Source organism: Heliangelus exortis, chromosome 1 (genome assembly GCF_036169615.1).
Source record: "Heliangelus exortis chromosome 1, bHelExo1.hap1, whole genome shotgun sequence".
In the NCBI taxonomy this organism is placed as follows: Eukaryota; Metazoa; Chordata; class Aves; order Apodiformes; family Trochilidae; genus Heliangelus; species Heliangelus exortis.
Genome location: NC_092422.1, coordinates 41,738,744 through 41,751,397, shown reverse-complemented (window position 1 = coordinate 41,751,397; position 12,654 = coordinate 41,738,744). Strand labels below are relative to the sequence as shown.

The window sequence follows — 12,654 nt, the reverse complement described above, 5'->3', positions numbered from 1 at the left end:
CCACCACAGAGGCCACTAGTCAATATTTCTCTTACCTTGCCGTGCTTTCATACTGCATCACCGTCAGTGTGAAAGGCCTAAACCTCTTGGCTATGTTACCATACCATAGACTGTTAGGAAGAGAAAAGTGAAGAGATCCTCAGGGAGCTGCTATTTGTAGAAAGAAGATTTTTTTCTTGTCAGCTGGAGGATAGAAAGAACTGGTAAGTTACCAAGAAGAGAGTCACTTCAAATCTACCTCATCTGAAATGTAGCTGATGAGTTGAAAATTATTCTCTACTATCTGGCAAAAATGGGGAAGACTCCTTTTTTCCTCAGGAAAGAAAACCAAAATCAAACCCAAAGATACTCCAAAACCCAAGATGCTGATATACGAAAACTAATGTTCTTATGCCACTACTTCATCAAGGGACAGCAAGGCAAGGGCAGCAAGGGAGCTGAAACATGTTCCCTCATCTCTGTGCATGTTTTCTTCCTACTGGAGAAAACTGGAATGCATGATCTGGAGCACTGTGGCCATGGTGCCCTCTCAGTGGTCATACTCTGCATTATGCTAAGGACTAGATGCCTGTGAAATGTGCAGTTCTGATTTTCTTACTGAAAATAAGCACATAGTAAACATGACTCACTGCTCTTTCTTCTGGCTTGAAATCTGTGTGTGTTCCCCACGTGCTGAGAGAAGAAGGGTGCCTGGGAAATGGGTGCTGGCACTATCACAGCCAACATCAGCAAAGATCCTGGGTGCTGCTTGCACAAGTCCATTCAGCCTTCTCATCCTGGCCCCATCCATTCCAGTGACCAGGGAAACCTCCTTGCCAAGATAAAATAGGTTGTGCCTCCTCAGAGAGGTCTCATGCAAAGAAACCTCTCTCCTCTCTCAGCTGAGATGGGAGAGGTTACAATGCTGTGAGGAGCTCTTGCCCATCAGCCCTTTCCCAGGCAGTTCCCTAACACCAGACTTTCCCCATCTGCATTGGGCTAGAAAGCATAGAATCACAGAATCATAGAATTGGCTGGGTTGGAAGGGACCTCAGAGATCATCAAGTCCAACCCTTGATCCACTCCTGCTGCAGTTACCAGACCATGGCACTGAGTGCCACATCCAGTCTCTTTTTAAATATCTCCAGGGATGGAGAATCCACCACTTCCTGGGGCAGCCCATTCCAATGTCTGATCACCCTCTCAGTAAAGAAATTCTTTCTAATGTCCAACATAAACCTCCCCCAGCACAACTTAAAACCGTGCCCTCTTGTCTTGCTGAGAGTTGCCTGGGAAAAGAGACCAACCCCCACCTGGCTACAACCTCCTTTCAGGGAGTTTTAGAGAGTGATGAGGTCTCCCCTCAGCCTCCTCTTCTCCAGGCTGAACAGCCCCAGCTCCCTCAGCCTCTCCTCATAGGATCTGTGCTCAGGTCCCTTCACCAGCCTGGTTGCCCTCCTTTGGACCTGCTCCAGGACCTTGATATCCTTCCTGAACTGAGGGACCCAGAACTGGACACAGGACTCGAGGTGTGGCCTCACCAGCGCTGAGTACAGGGGCAGAATCACTTCCCTGGACCTGCTGGCCACGCTGTTCCTGATACAGGCCAGGATGCCATTGGCCTTCTTGTCTACCTGGGCAGATCATAAGCATCTCATGATCAGGACTTGCACTCTGCACGGATGTACAATGACCCTAGTTAGATTTTTTCACACAAAAAATCACCTGACCTTGTCCTTACAACCCTTTAAAGCGGATTGGTAAGATTGCAGACACTCATTAGTGGCCAACTGACAAAGGCTCATCCAAATTTCTGCTCAAATCAGACAAAGGGAGGTCTGAGCTGAGCTCTCGTATCTGAGACATGTTTTCTGTCTTGATTTCTGTCATAGTTTCAATCAAGAGAGACAGATTGCGTTGTTTTGTGTATTTTTTTTTGTTTGTGTTTTTTTTTCAATGTGACACAGTGGTCTTAAAAAGGCAACAGTTTTAAAACAAAAAGTTCTTATTCATGTGAAAACTTAATGCAAGAAGTAAGGATATTGAAATATAGGGAGTCTATAGGCCTGCATGAAATGAGGGAGGTGATGACATCTTGTAAAACACACAGCTCTATGATGGAAGAAGAAGATTGGCACTGTCAGCCTCATACAAACACACTTAGGAAGTGTGAGCATAGTTCCAGGGGCAAGAGGTATTTAATAGTAGCTTTGATTATATTAACAATTCTAAGGATTTTTCTGTATAATTTGTTTTGAATCATAGAATCATCAATGTTAGGGGCTGGAAGGGGCCTCTAGAGATCATCGAGTCCAACCCCCCCTGCCAGAGCAGAATCACCTAGGGCAGGACACATAGATACCCATCCAGGTGGGTTCTGAAAGTCTCCAGAGAAGGAGACTCCAGAGCCTCTCTGGGCAGCCTGTGCCAGTGCTCTGTCACCCACACCAGTTTTAATCATGTTTCCTGTTGATGTAACTGCATGCAAGCAGTCTGTTTGGGATCTAACTTCAGCTTTCAAGCTTTATATTGTGTCATTTGTCTTATGCTTGATGAGTGTTCATTTGATTTGAAATGACAGCTTTCACATCTGCTTCTGCTATGGACATTTGGCATCTGTGCTAGTGTATGACAATTATAATCTTATGAGATTACTGTTTTATTATGCTCTATTTTTATGAACTATAAAACCCCCACCTTGTTTAAACTAAACAGAGAAGTTTAAATTTATTGTCTAAGAAGTGCTGTTTCTTTTTTTAAATGTTATTTCTGCTCACAACAGTCAAGCTCAACTGCCTAGATCTGTATTTGGGGATTTTCATATTAAGAAGCATCTTTTGTTTCTTGGGGCAGGTCCCCTGTGTTAAAAAATGTTCATTTTTTTACTCTAGCAGGTTTCCCCAGTGTTCTCCCTTCTTTGTGATTCAGTGAGATTATCGCAGGTTTCCACAGGATGTATATGAGCCGTTTGCTACTTTCTGTGACCGCAAAAGTTTGGTTTTCTCTTTTTTATGTATCTTGGGTCCTGCTGGCAACACTTGGGAGGCCTTTGCCTTTCTTAGTTGCAATGTGGGCTTATTCCCACTAGGTGCTACCCTTCCTCCACTGTTTGTGTAGGACACCGGCGTCCTTGGGTAAACCTGGACCACCCGTGGATGCGCTGCCCAAGAGGCCAAAGAGGGACTCATTGGTCATCCCATCGTGATGAAAACATCTCTCTCAACAGTGACACGGCAAAAACGCTCCATCCTCCACCGCCCCCCCCCCCCCCCAAGAAAAAAAAAAACAACAAACCACCCCAACTGTAACATCCAAACCCCAACATAAACTTCTAAAAATATTAAAAAAGAGCATCTGTTGGGTCCCATCAGATGAAGCCAGCACTCAGCCAACACAAAGCTCGTTCTGGTAGGCAGGTAACAGCAAACGCTGGATGGTGACTGTCTTATCTGAGGGAGTTATTGCTCTGAAATCTCACAGTACTGCACAGTCAAAGAAATTCAACTCCACTTTTCTTACCATAAACCTTAGCCTGTACATTCAACCATATTTAAAACTTAAGGCCCTTCATGGGGGTCATGCTGTCCAAGGCATTCTTTGTCTGTGTTTAATGGTATATGTACTAATAATTAACTGCTCTGACCCAAAATAAGAACAAACCACTTATGACTGTGTTACACAACCCAGTGACTGACAAGTAAAAATAGTTGATAAATTTACTCACTGTAATACCTCCAGATGAAGTCCCATTCTCTTCACTGGAGACCAAGTGGAAAGAGAACTACTAAAAAAAAACCTGGTATTATTGTAAGCCCAGAAAATGAGAGCTGTCTCAGAGACAACACTGCAAGCTGGGTCTTTGCCCAGGATTGTTGAACAGTCTGTATGAACAGTTCCTTCCCAGGAGAAGGTTCCTTCGTTGCTTTTTGAAGAGGAGTTTGGGTTCAGCTTGCACATTGGTACATAGGACACTGCAGTGGGACAGCACTCCTTGTATACTCCTTGTACTCCTAAAGAAAGAACTGGGACAGTGGCCCAAAGCAGGTGCTTGTTACAGCTGTGTCATCCTCACCCCCTATCCTGTGCATGGCTTTGGACATCATATGGTGCTTCACAGGAGGATGGTGGGTCCTTCTCATCTGACCTCCCACCAGCTGACAGGCAAGTGAAAGTAAAGCTCTGGAGAGCCAGTCTGAAGCTTCTGGAAACATGAACTGGAAGAACAATCATTAAGCCCAGATCTTACAAAGTCTGGCCACAAATCTAACAAAGCTCAAGGCAAATAAAAGCTCCCGTCTCCTAAAGATGTTAGTGCTATTTCTGTTAGCCTACATTAATACTCACCCAGTGCCAGGTAAATTAAGTTTAATTAACAGATGAATTAAACATCCCATTGTTTTTTATGGGAGCATTTGCAAGACTCATGTGCTGGTAGGTACAAAGACTTCCACTGGAAATTCTGCTATGGATACGCACCCATAGAGCATGATATGACTTCATCTTCTGGGTGCACAGTTTAATCACAGGGCTCTCGATAGAAAGCCCACACTAGGGAAGTGGAATTTAAAATACAAATATGTGGGAGGCTCTTGAGGTGGCTTCTTGCTAAGTATGGCTGGGAGCAGGGTGACGTGGGTGAAGATGCCACATCAAGAGACTGAGAGTAGAAGGAATTCCATGAAATTGTCACCAGTGTACAACCACGTGAAAATTTCATATGCTTTTAGTTTGGTGAATTGACCCTGAAATAGTATAAGGCAAGAAAACATAAATTCCCTGTGTGCTAGCATGTAACTCATGCTATTGTTTAAACGAGTAGCAAATCAACCTCACTCAGGCTGATTTTATTTTCCCCGGTCTTGCAGAATGCTTTCACCTTTCTCCCACTCTCTGGGAAAAAAAAAACCAAAACCCAAAAACATAAAAACAAAAGAGGGAAACAAGCTGTTTATTACAAATTGTCAGCAAAACATCTGATTAACCTACTCCTGTTCCTACAAATGAAAATACTTCATGGTCAAAGTCCTGGCAACTGTCTTCCTTACATGGAAAAAAATAATGTTCTGCATGTTTGCTACCCTACTCGAATTCTTGTTCAGATTATACTCCTGTAATTCCTGAGTGCTGAATGTCTCAAGCCCCCCCCCACCTCCTTCCTTAGACCCACAGTATCTCCCTGTCAGCTCTCTCTCCCACGCTGTTCTTCCTTGGCATTTCATCCCTTTTCAAAACATCTATTTCTCAATTCTCCCTCTTCCTTTTCATTCTCTTCTTCCTCTTCTTCTCTTGGGCTAACTTAGCCTGCCTTTTGAGAATGAACTTGCCTTTCCTTCCTCTTCTATTTTTCATTTTTTGAAGGGCTTCTTACCCCCTGTCCCTGCATCTTTTGATTCGTGGACCCCTGCATTAGTGAATTTGAAGCAGGGTGGGAAAAAGAGGGCAAAGAGGGCATTTTTCACCCCTACAGAAGGAAGGCACTGGCAATTGTGTGCGTACTCTTGTCCTTTCAGCTGTTCTCTCGAGGAAGAAAGCACACTTGAACTCCCAGAGTGGAGCAACTGAATACCTCGAGGCAGCAGCGGTACTGACACAGAAATGGAGATGAAATTCAAGCAAAAGCCTGAAGCGTAATTTAAACGCTCTCTACCAACGCATGTTAAATAGGTGCTTATGTTTCACGCAGATGCCGCTGTACCTAATTAATCCCAATTAAATCTGAGCGGTAAGGGTACCAAATTACACTGATATCCACGCACACTGGAGGAGCCAGGCTCTCTCGGTGAAGTCCTGCTTGACAGGCGGCTGGAGGGGACCCCATACACTCTGGGGACCCCCTCGCCGCCAGTGGGGGAGCCAAGCCCCACGCTGGGATACCCCCGGCAGCTCCCGAGTCCCCCTCCGCCAGGGATGCGGATCGACCGGAGGTTTTCACGGAGTCCTTAAGGTCTTTAACATCCTGCGGAAGGAGAGTGTCTTCCGAGCCCAGAAACAGGGAAGACACCCGGGTGAGGCGAGTCCGGGCGGCACCGCACGCTCGCGTCTTCACCTCTGAAGGGAACTGGAGAGAGGGGACACGTTTACCTCGTCGAGGGTGTCACTTGGCGAGGGTTTGGACAAGACTTTGAAACATTAGCAGAGGCACAGCACGGCTCCTTCGGTGGGGCAGGAGCGTCTCGCCGCTTCCCCGCTCCCACACTTCGGCGCGGACAGAGTGGGTTTCTTGGCTGTGACAAGACGAGACGCCTCGGAGAAGGCGCGGAGGGAGTGGAAGCCCGGAGGGGTGCCGGGGTGGGGGTAGCTGGGACTCCCCCACCCCTACTCCCCCCAAAGGTTTTACCCCCTCTGGCCGCACATCCCGGGACCCCTCCCTAGCGAGGGAATCGCAGCCGGGCTGAACCGGGCAGGGAGAGGGCTGAACTGAACAGGGAGAGGGTCCCCATCGCACGACCGGAGTTGAGGTGGGGTGGGGGGGGGTGAAGAGGAGGGAGAAAGAGAACGGGGGCCCCTGCGTCAGCACAGGGCCGTCCCCTTCCCCTCCCCGTGCGCTCGGGCTCTGCCTCCCGCCAGCCTCCCACGCCTCCCGCGAGGTGCGGCCGTGCTACATAAACACGGCCCCGCCGCTGCCGCCGGGGCTCTCCGTTCGCAGCCCGACGGAGGCAACTGGCCGGCAGCGGGCAGCCGGGACCGGAGCGGGCAGCAGGGACCGGAGCGGGCAGCAGGGACCGGAGCGGCAGCAGCCGGACGGCCCTAGGGACAGACGGGGCGGGAGGCTCCGGCCGGCAGAGGCGGAAGGTTGCTTACTCCCCCGCGGTCGGTGGCCCCGCCGGAGCCCAGGCGGCCGCAAGAGGAGGAGGAGGAGTAAGGTCGTCGTCGGACTCCCTCCGGTATGGCCCTGGCGGACAGCGCTCGCGGTCTGCCCAACGGCGGCGGCGTCTCGCCGGCATCGGGGAGCGGTGCGGCGGCGGGGAGCGGTGCGGCGGGGGGTGGCTGGTCGTCCTTCCCGGAGATCGTGGAGCTGAACGTGGGCGGGCAGGTGTACGTGACGCGGCGCTGCACCGTGGTCTCGGTGCGAGACTCGCTGCTCTGGCGCATGTTCTCGCAGCAGCAGCCCAGCGAGCTGCCCCGGGACAGCAAGGGCCGCTTCTTCCTTGACCGAGACGGCTTCCTCTTCCGCTACATCTTGGACTACTTGCGGGACCTGCAGCTGGTGCTGCCCGAGCACTTCCCCGAGCGCAGCCGCCTCCAGCGGGAAGCCGAGTACTTCCAGCTGCCCGACCTGGCTCGGCGCTTGGCTCAGGCTCGGGTCGCCGCCGCCGCCGCCCGCCCCGCCGTCCTGCACCGCGACGGCTCCCTCTGCGCCGACGAGCCGCCGCCGCCGCCGCTCCTGGGCTACCTGGAGGCTGAGCCGCTGGAAGGAGGCGGCGGGGGAGCCGTGGCCTCCGCTCCGTCGCCCACCGCCAGCCGCAGCCCCTCGGGCGGGCCGCTGCTCACCCCCTCGCAGTCGCTGGACGGGGCGGCCGGGCGGCGCTCGGGCTACATCACCATCGGCTACCGGGGGTCGTACACCATAGGGCGGGAGGCGCAGGCCGACGCCAAGTTCCGGCGGGTGGCCCGCATCACCGTCTGCGGCAAGACGGCCCTGGCCAAGGAGGTCTTCGGGGAGACGCTGAACGAGAGCCGTGACCCCGACCGCCCTCCTGAGCGCTACACTGCCCGCTACTACCTCAAGTTCAACTTCCTCGAGCAAGCCTTCGACCGGCTCTCCGAGGCCGGCTTCCGCATGGCCGCCTGCTCATCCACCGGCACCTGCGCCTTCGGCCCCGAGCAGGGCGGTCCCGCCGATGACAAGATCTGGACCAGTTACACCGAGTATGTCTTCTGCCGGGACTGAGCATCTGCCCAGCCCGTGGCGTGGGGATAAGGCGGTGGCCCCTGCACACCCTCGCACCCACGGTCCCCTCTCAGCCCGGAGGAAGGAGGACGTGGAGGAGGGCTGCGTGCCCCTGTGCTTTCCTCATCCCGGTGCCTGCCTCCGTGCATAAGGTGGCTCAGCCCCCAGCACAGACCCCATCCCTCCTGCACGCACCTCCTGATGGCCCTGGGGACGGGAGGTCACCATGTCGTGCCTCAGCCACCATGTCCCTGCTTGGCCACTGTCCCCTCAGCCACCGTATCCTGACTCGCACCATCATACTTCCTCCGGTGCCTCCCAGTAGCTGTGTCAGTAGCGAGGAAGGAGAGAGGTAGAGGGAGTAGCCAAATAGCCATCCCAGGAAAGCGTGCCTGTGTGTTCCAGCCCCTGCCTGTCCTTGCATACAGGAGTTGAGGGATAGCTCTGCCAGGGCAGGATGTTTTAGAAATCACCCATTTAAGACCTGAGGAAGTTTTCAGTTGCTTTGTATCAATTTATGTTGAAGACGGTGTGACAAATGGCTGTCTTTCCTCATCCCCATACCTTTAAGCAGGATTTTGCCTTGTTGGCAGACCCATTATGTTCTGTCCCCCCACACTGTCCAAGTGATGCCTGTCTGTGTGAAGGACCATCACAGGGAAGTGATGCCTGACTGTGAGGGCTTGGTACTCTGGCTCATACTTCATCTGTAGACATGAGTAATTTTGCAGGGGGCATGTGTGTGGCCCTTCATGACCAGTTGCATCCATCTCCCCTCTCTGCTCCCCATCTCTCTGAACACCCCTCTCCAAGCTGTTAAACTGGACAAGGGCTTGCACAGCAGGCACGTAAGGCTGATGTGAAAAGGACAGGTTTCCTGGACAACCAACTGTGTGGAATATAAGATGTCCTCAGAGACACGTTTATTCACTGAAGAGGTAAAACAACAATGCTTTGAAAAATTCACAAGTGCTTGTGAATTGTAAGTTTCATGAGGCATGTGAAGTCCTTATAATTCTCCTGAGGTTACTGTCAATAATATGCCTAGAAATTTGCATGCGTATTTCCCTGAATACCCTCAAAATTATGGGGGAGTTGAAGCCAGGGCTGCCAGAGTTCAGGCAGAGCCTGCTTCCTGGGAATCTGACAACACCTAAGATGAGTTAATGCAGATAAAAATGTAATCAAAACCACTCTGGTTGTTACTTCTAACTTTTGTCTTGTTAGTTCTGTAAAATTGGATGCCAGTAGAACTGATGCTGCAACCACTTTTTTAAAGAACCAGTTTCTTAGTTTTCATGGCAGTACTACTACTGGGGCAATGACAGTGCTGCGAGTTAAGTAACTGTTCTAGACAAACTTACTGCTTCTTAGGAAGGATTAAGCAACATCCTTACAAGAATAATGCCAACTTTCTTCAGGGGAATTTACCCCTTTTAAGCTGTATTTGGTTTGTGCTGTCTTACCAGTCTTTTGTTCCCAGAGAAGGCAGCCGTAGCTTTCTGTGGAACAGACAATCCGAGCTGCAAGTTTTGCAGTAGGGAAGACTAAGCAGCTCTTTCTAACAAATTTATTGTTTGGGGTACAGAAGCACTTTCCTTTAAAGCCTGAACTTGATTTTAAAATCTGTATTCAGACTTTAATGGAAAAATATCCTAAATGTATCTGAAGTGTTGAAGAATTTAGTAATATGTATTGGAAGCTTAAAGTTGCATTTTTAAAACTCTCGACTAATAAGTTGTTATAACGCCAAATTTAGAAATACTGCTAGCATTTGTATTCTAACCAAAGAGCTTCACAGTAGGCTTTTATTTTTGAAACCTTAATTCATTTGAAAAGAGCTGTAGATGCATATCTATTGAGTTTCAGTGCTCAGTCCCTGTGCTTATCACTTGGTCTTTCATTGAATGCATGCACAGCCACATAAAGCTGAAAATAAATTGCACCACGATGGTTTGTTTTTCTTTTTTGTGGTTTTTTTTTTGGTTGGTTGGTTGTTTTTGTTTGTTTTTTTTTAATTTTTAGTATGAGCAAGATTGTTAATCAGACTGATTAAACTGAGAATGTGCATAAGAAAGTGCTTGGTATTGTCCAGTTGTAGATAGTTCTTTAATAGATTGTTTTTAAAAGGGGAGAAATGTATACCTGCCAAATTAGATGAGCAATAAGATAAAGTGAGTGGCCAATACACCTGAAGATGGGATAAACCTGTTTGTCCTATGCCTTACTCTGAAATGATTTCTTTGTGCTTAACTTATTTATACCACAAGTGAAAAGATGTTGATCACAGCTACTAGGAGAATAACGACCGTCTTTTTCTAGTTTCTGTTAAGTAATTCTGAAGTATGTTTTTTAAAATTTTGTATAAAATCAGTTTTCAGTAAAGTGTTCAAATTCACTCTAGATAGTTTTCTTTTTTTAAAAATCTGGAAGCTTACTAAATCCATCATAGGAGCTATGAGTAGGGGCAGTTTTAAATTGAACATGTGATTTAGTGTACATATATATACAGTATATAAACATTTTACACGAATCATTTAGTTTTTTAATCATTTTAGTGCTACAGAATTTCGTAATATATCTAGCTGAGCATTTACATATGACGCTATGTACATAATATGGTAATGTTTTACTGGTTTCCTATACCTGTTTCTATGGAAAGAACTGAATGTAAATATCAGCTTGTAGAACTGAAATCAATCACATATTTGCTTGAATGTGAATCATTACTAAACTTCCAGGTGGCTGAACGCATCTCTAAAACAAAGATTGCCTGTATTTTGATCAATGTTTGCCCATCCGTTTGCTGGCAGATGACCCAGAAGTTCTCATATTTTAAGTGAAAATAGATGTAATAAAAACATAAAGTGATTATTTTTTAATATTTGTGTTTGTGCTAACAACTCTAAGCATTATTAGTTTTAGGAAACAAGGCCCTTCATTTACTGATAGCTCATCACATTTAGGTTTAAAGTGGTGGTGCCATAAATATAATAGTAATTCGATGGCTTGCCACAGAAGTTGGTATTTTTCTTAACCATTACTGAGTAATTTCAGTAAAATTTGTAAAAGGCAAAATTCCCAAGGCAAAGTCACTGAGATTTGCTGATATCTTCTGTTGAGAGCTCAAAGAATGGATAAACATGATGACTCTGCTTACCTGTTGACATCCAAAAGGACCAAACTCTAAAGGCACAATACTAGATCCCTGTATGCGTTTTGTAGCTGTTGTTCATAGTTCATGTATTTACAGATTAAAGCAGTAGCCTTTACAAGTGCTATTAAAAAAAACAAAGGCAGTCTTTCTTTTAAGTAGAAGTTAAGGCATAGGTCTTCTCAGTGATGCATATCATGGTGGGTGACTTTGCATATGTTTGATAGGATGCTTATATTTTTATACATGTAGATAACGAGCCACTTATTCATTCTTATTTTCACATGTGTAGCATTGAAAATAAAGATCCTCCTAAAACATTGCATTCCAAATTAAATTCTCGTTCTTTAAATATTAACTCAGTTGTGTGGTTTATGGTGTCCCTTTTTACACTTGGTAAAGGTGTTGCTAGCTTTGCCTCTCCACAGTATCATATTCATTCTTTCAGCAAAGACTCCAAACTCCTATGTAAAGCAGAAACATTGAGGAAAGAATATTATGTGCACAGGGATCTCTAGTAACACCCATGGCAAGATACACAGAAATGTAAATTGCTCAGATTCTTAGTTACCTTTTTGTCACAGAGGTTTTCTGTAGTACTGGTCAGTATAAATCATTGCTCAGGAAACTTTAGCGATTAAACAGCTTAATTTGAATAACACAGAATAGTTGAAATAAAATGTTGATGTAGGATATAATGCTAATTTAATGAAATAAACATTAATATCAAAGGAAAGAGGTGATCCTAGAGAAATGCATTTAGAAATTCTGCTAAGGAACAGAGGGATGATCTTGTTAGCTACTCTGTGATTTCTGGTTTATTATTATAAACTTAATGGTTATAGTAAATGTGTGGTTAGTTTCATAGCAAATTAGTAATTAACTGCTAGTATAGTGCTCCTGTACATTTAGTGGAGAGATTTAATCCTTTCTTGGGTAGCATGTCGTAAGTCAGAGATACCAGCTGAAGGGAGTTTAATCAACTGTTAAATTATTTGACAGGTTGATACTAACTGGGAACTTTGCTATCATGAAATAATGTAATAAAGGAGGTTGTTCCACAAGGAACAAAACTTTGAGTCTGTCTTTTTGGAGGCTCAGGTCTTACTTCCTTCACACTAACACTTCAATTACTCTGCTTTACCCCCATCTCTTTTCTTTCACTTCTCCTACACAAAAGATGGCCCGTTCTTTGGAGGAGCCATTTCCTGAAGGTTATAGCTGAAGGTTATAGCTGAAGGTTATGGCTGAAGGTTATGGCTGAAATCTATCTTTCTCCCTCAATGAACTACAGATTTTTTTCCCCTTTCCTTTACCCAGCCAGCAGCATTAATGGACTTTGTCAGCATGTAGTATCTGTGAGGTGATAGCATTTGAAATTACCCATCAAGTCAGAAGCTGATAAGCGGGACAAACATCCACCCAAATGAACAATGCAAGTACATGAGATTTATTTCCTTAGGAAACACGGCTAGCAACAAATTACTGTGATTAATTTCTGGCACTGTCTATATAAAACCTTTTTCAAAGGAGGACAGAGTAGTCCAAGTGTACTAAGTCCCTATAGACTGAAAACCCAGATGGCCATGCTTACTTTTGTAACACTGGCCAGTCAGCTGAAAGAGTGGGT

General features: G+C 46.6%; 1 protein-coding gene across 1 annotated transcript; it reads left to right on the top strand.

Annotated features, from left to right (window-relative positions):
* The first annotated feature begins 6,552 nt into the window (after nucleotides 1-6,552).
* Nucleotides 6,553-11,382, top strand: KCTD12 (potassium channel tetramerization domain containing 12). Its single transcript, XM_071741283.1, has one exon. It carries the CDS (start codon nucleotides 6,866-6,868, stop codon nucleotides 7,868-7,870), a length of 1,005 nt encoding a protein of 334 aa, XP_071597384.1. The 5' UTR covers nucleotides 6,553-6,865; the 3' UTR covers nucleotides 7,871-11,382.
* Nucleotides 11,383-12,654: the final 1,272 nt, after the last annotated feature.

Coding starts and splice junctions, on each gene's coding strand:
- KCTD12 (XM_071741283.1), top strand. CDS start 6,866: ATGGCCCTGGCGGACAGCGCTCGCGGTCTGCCCAACGGCGGCGGCGTC.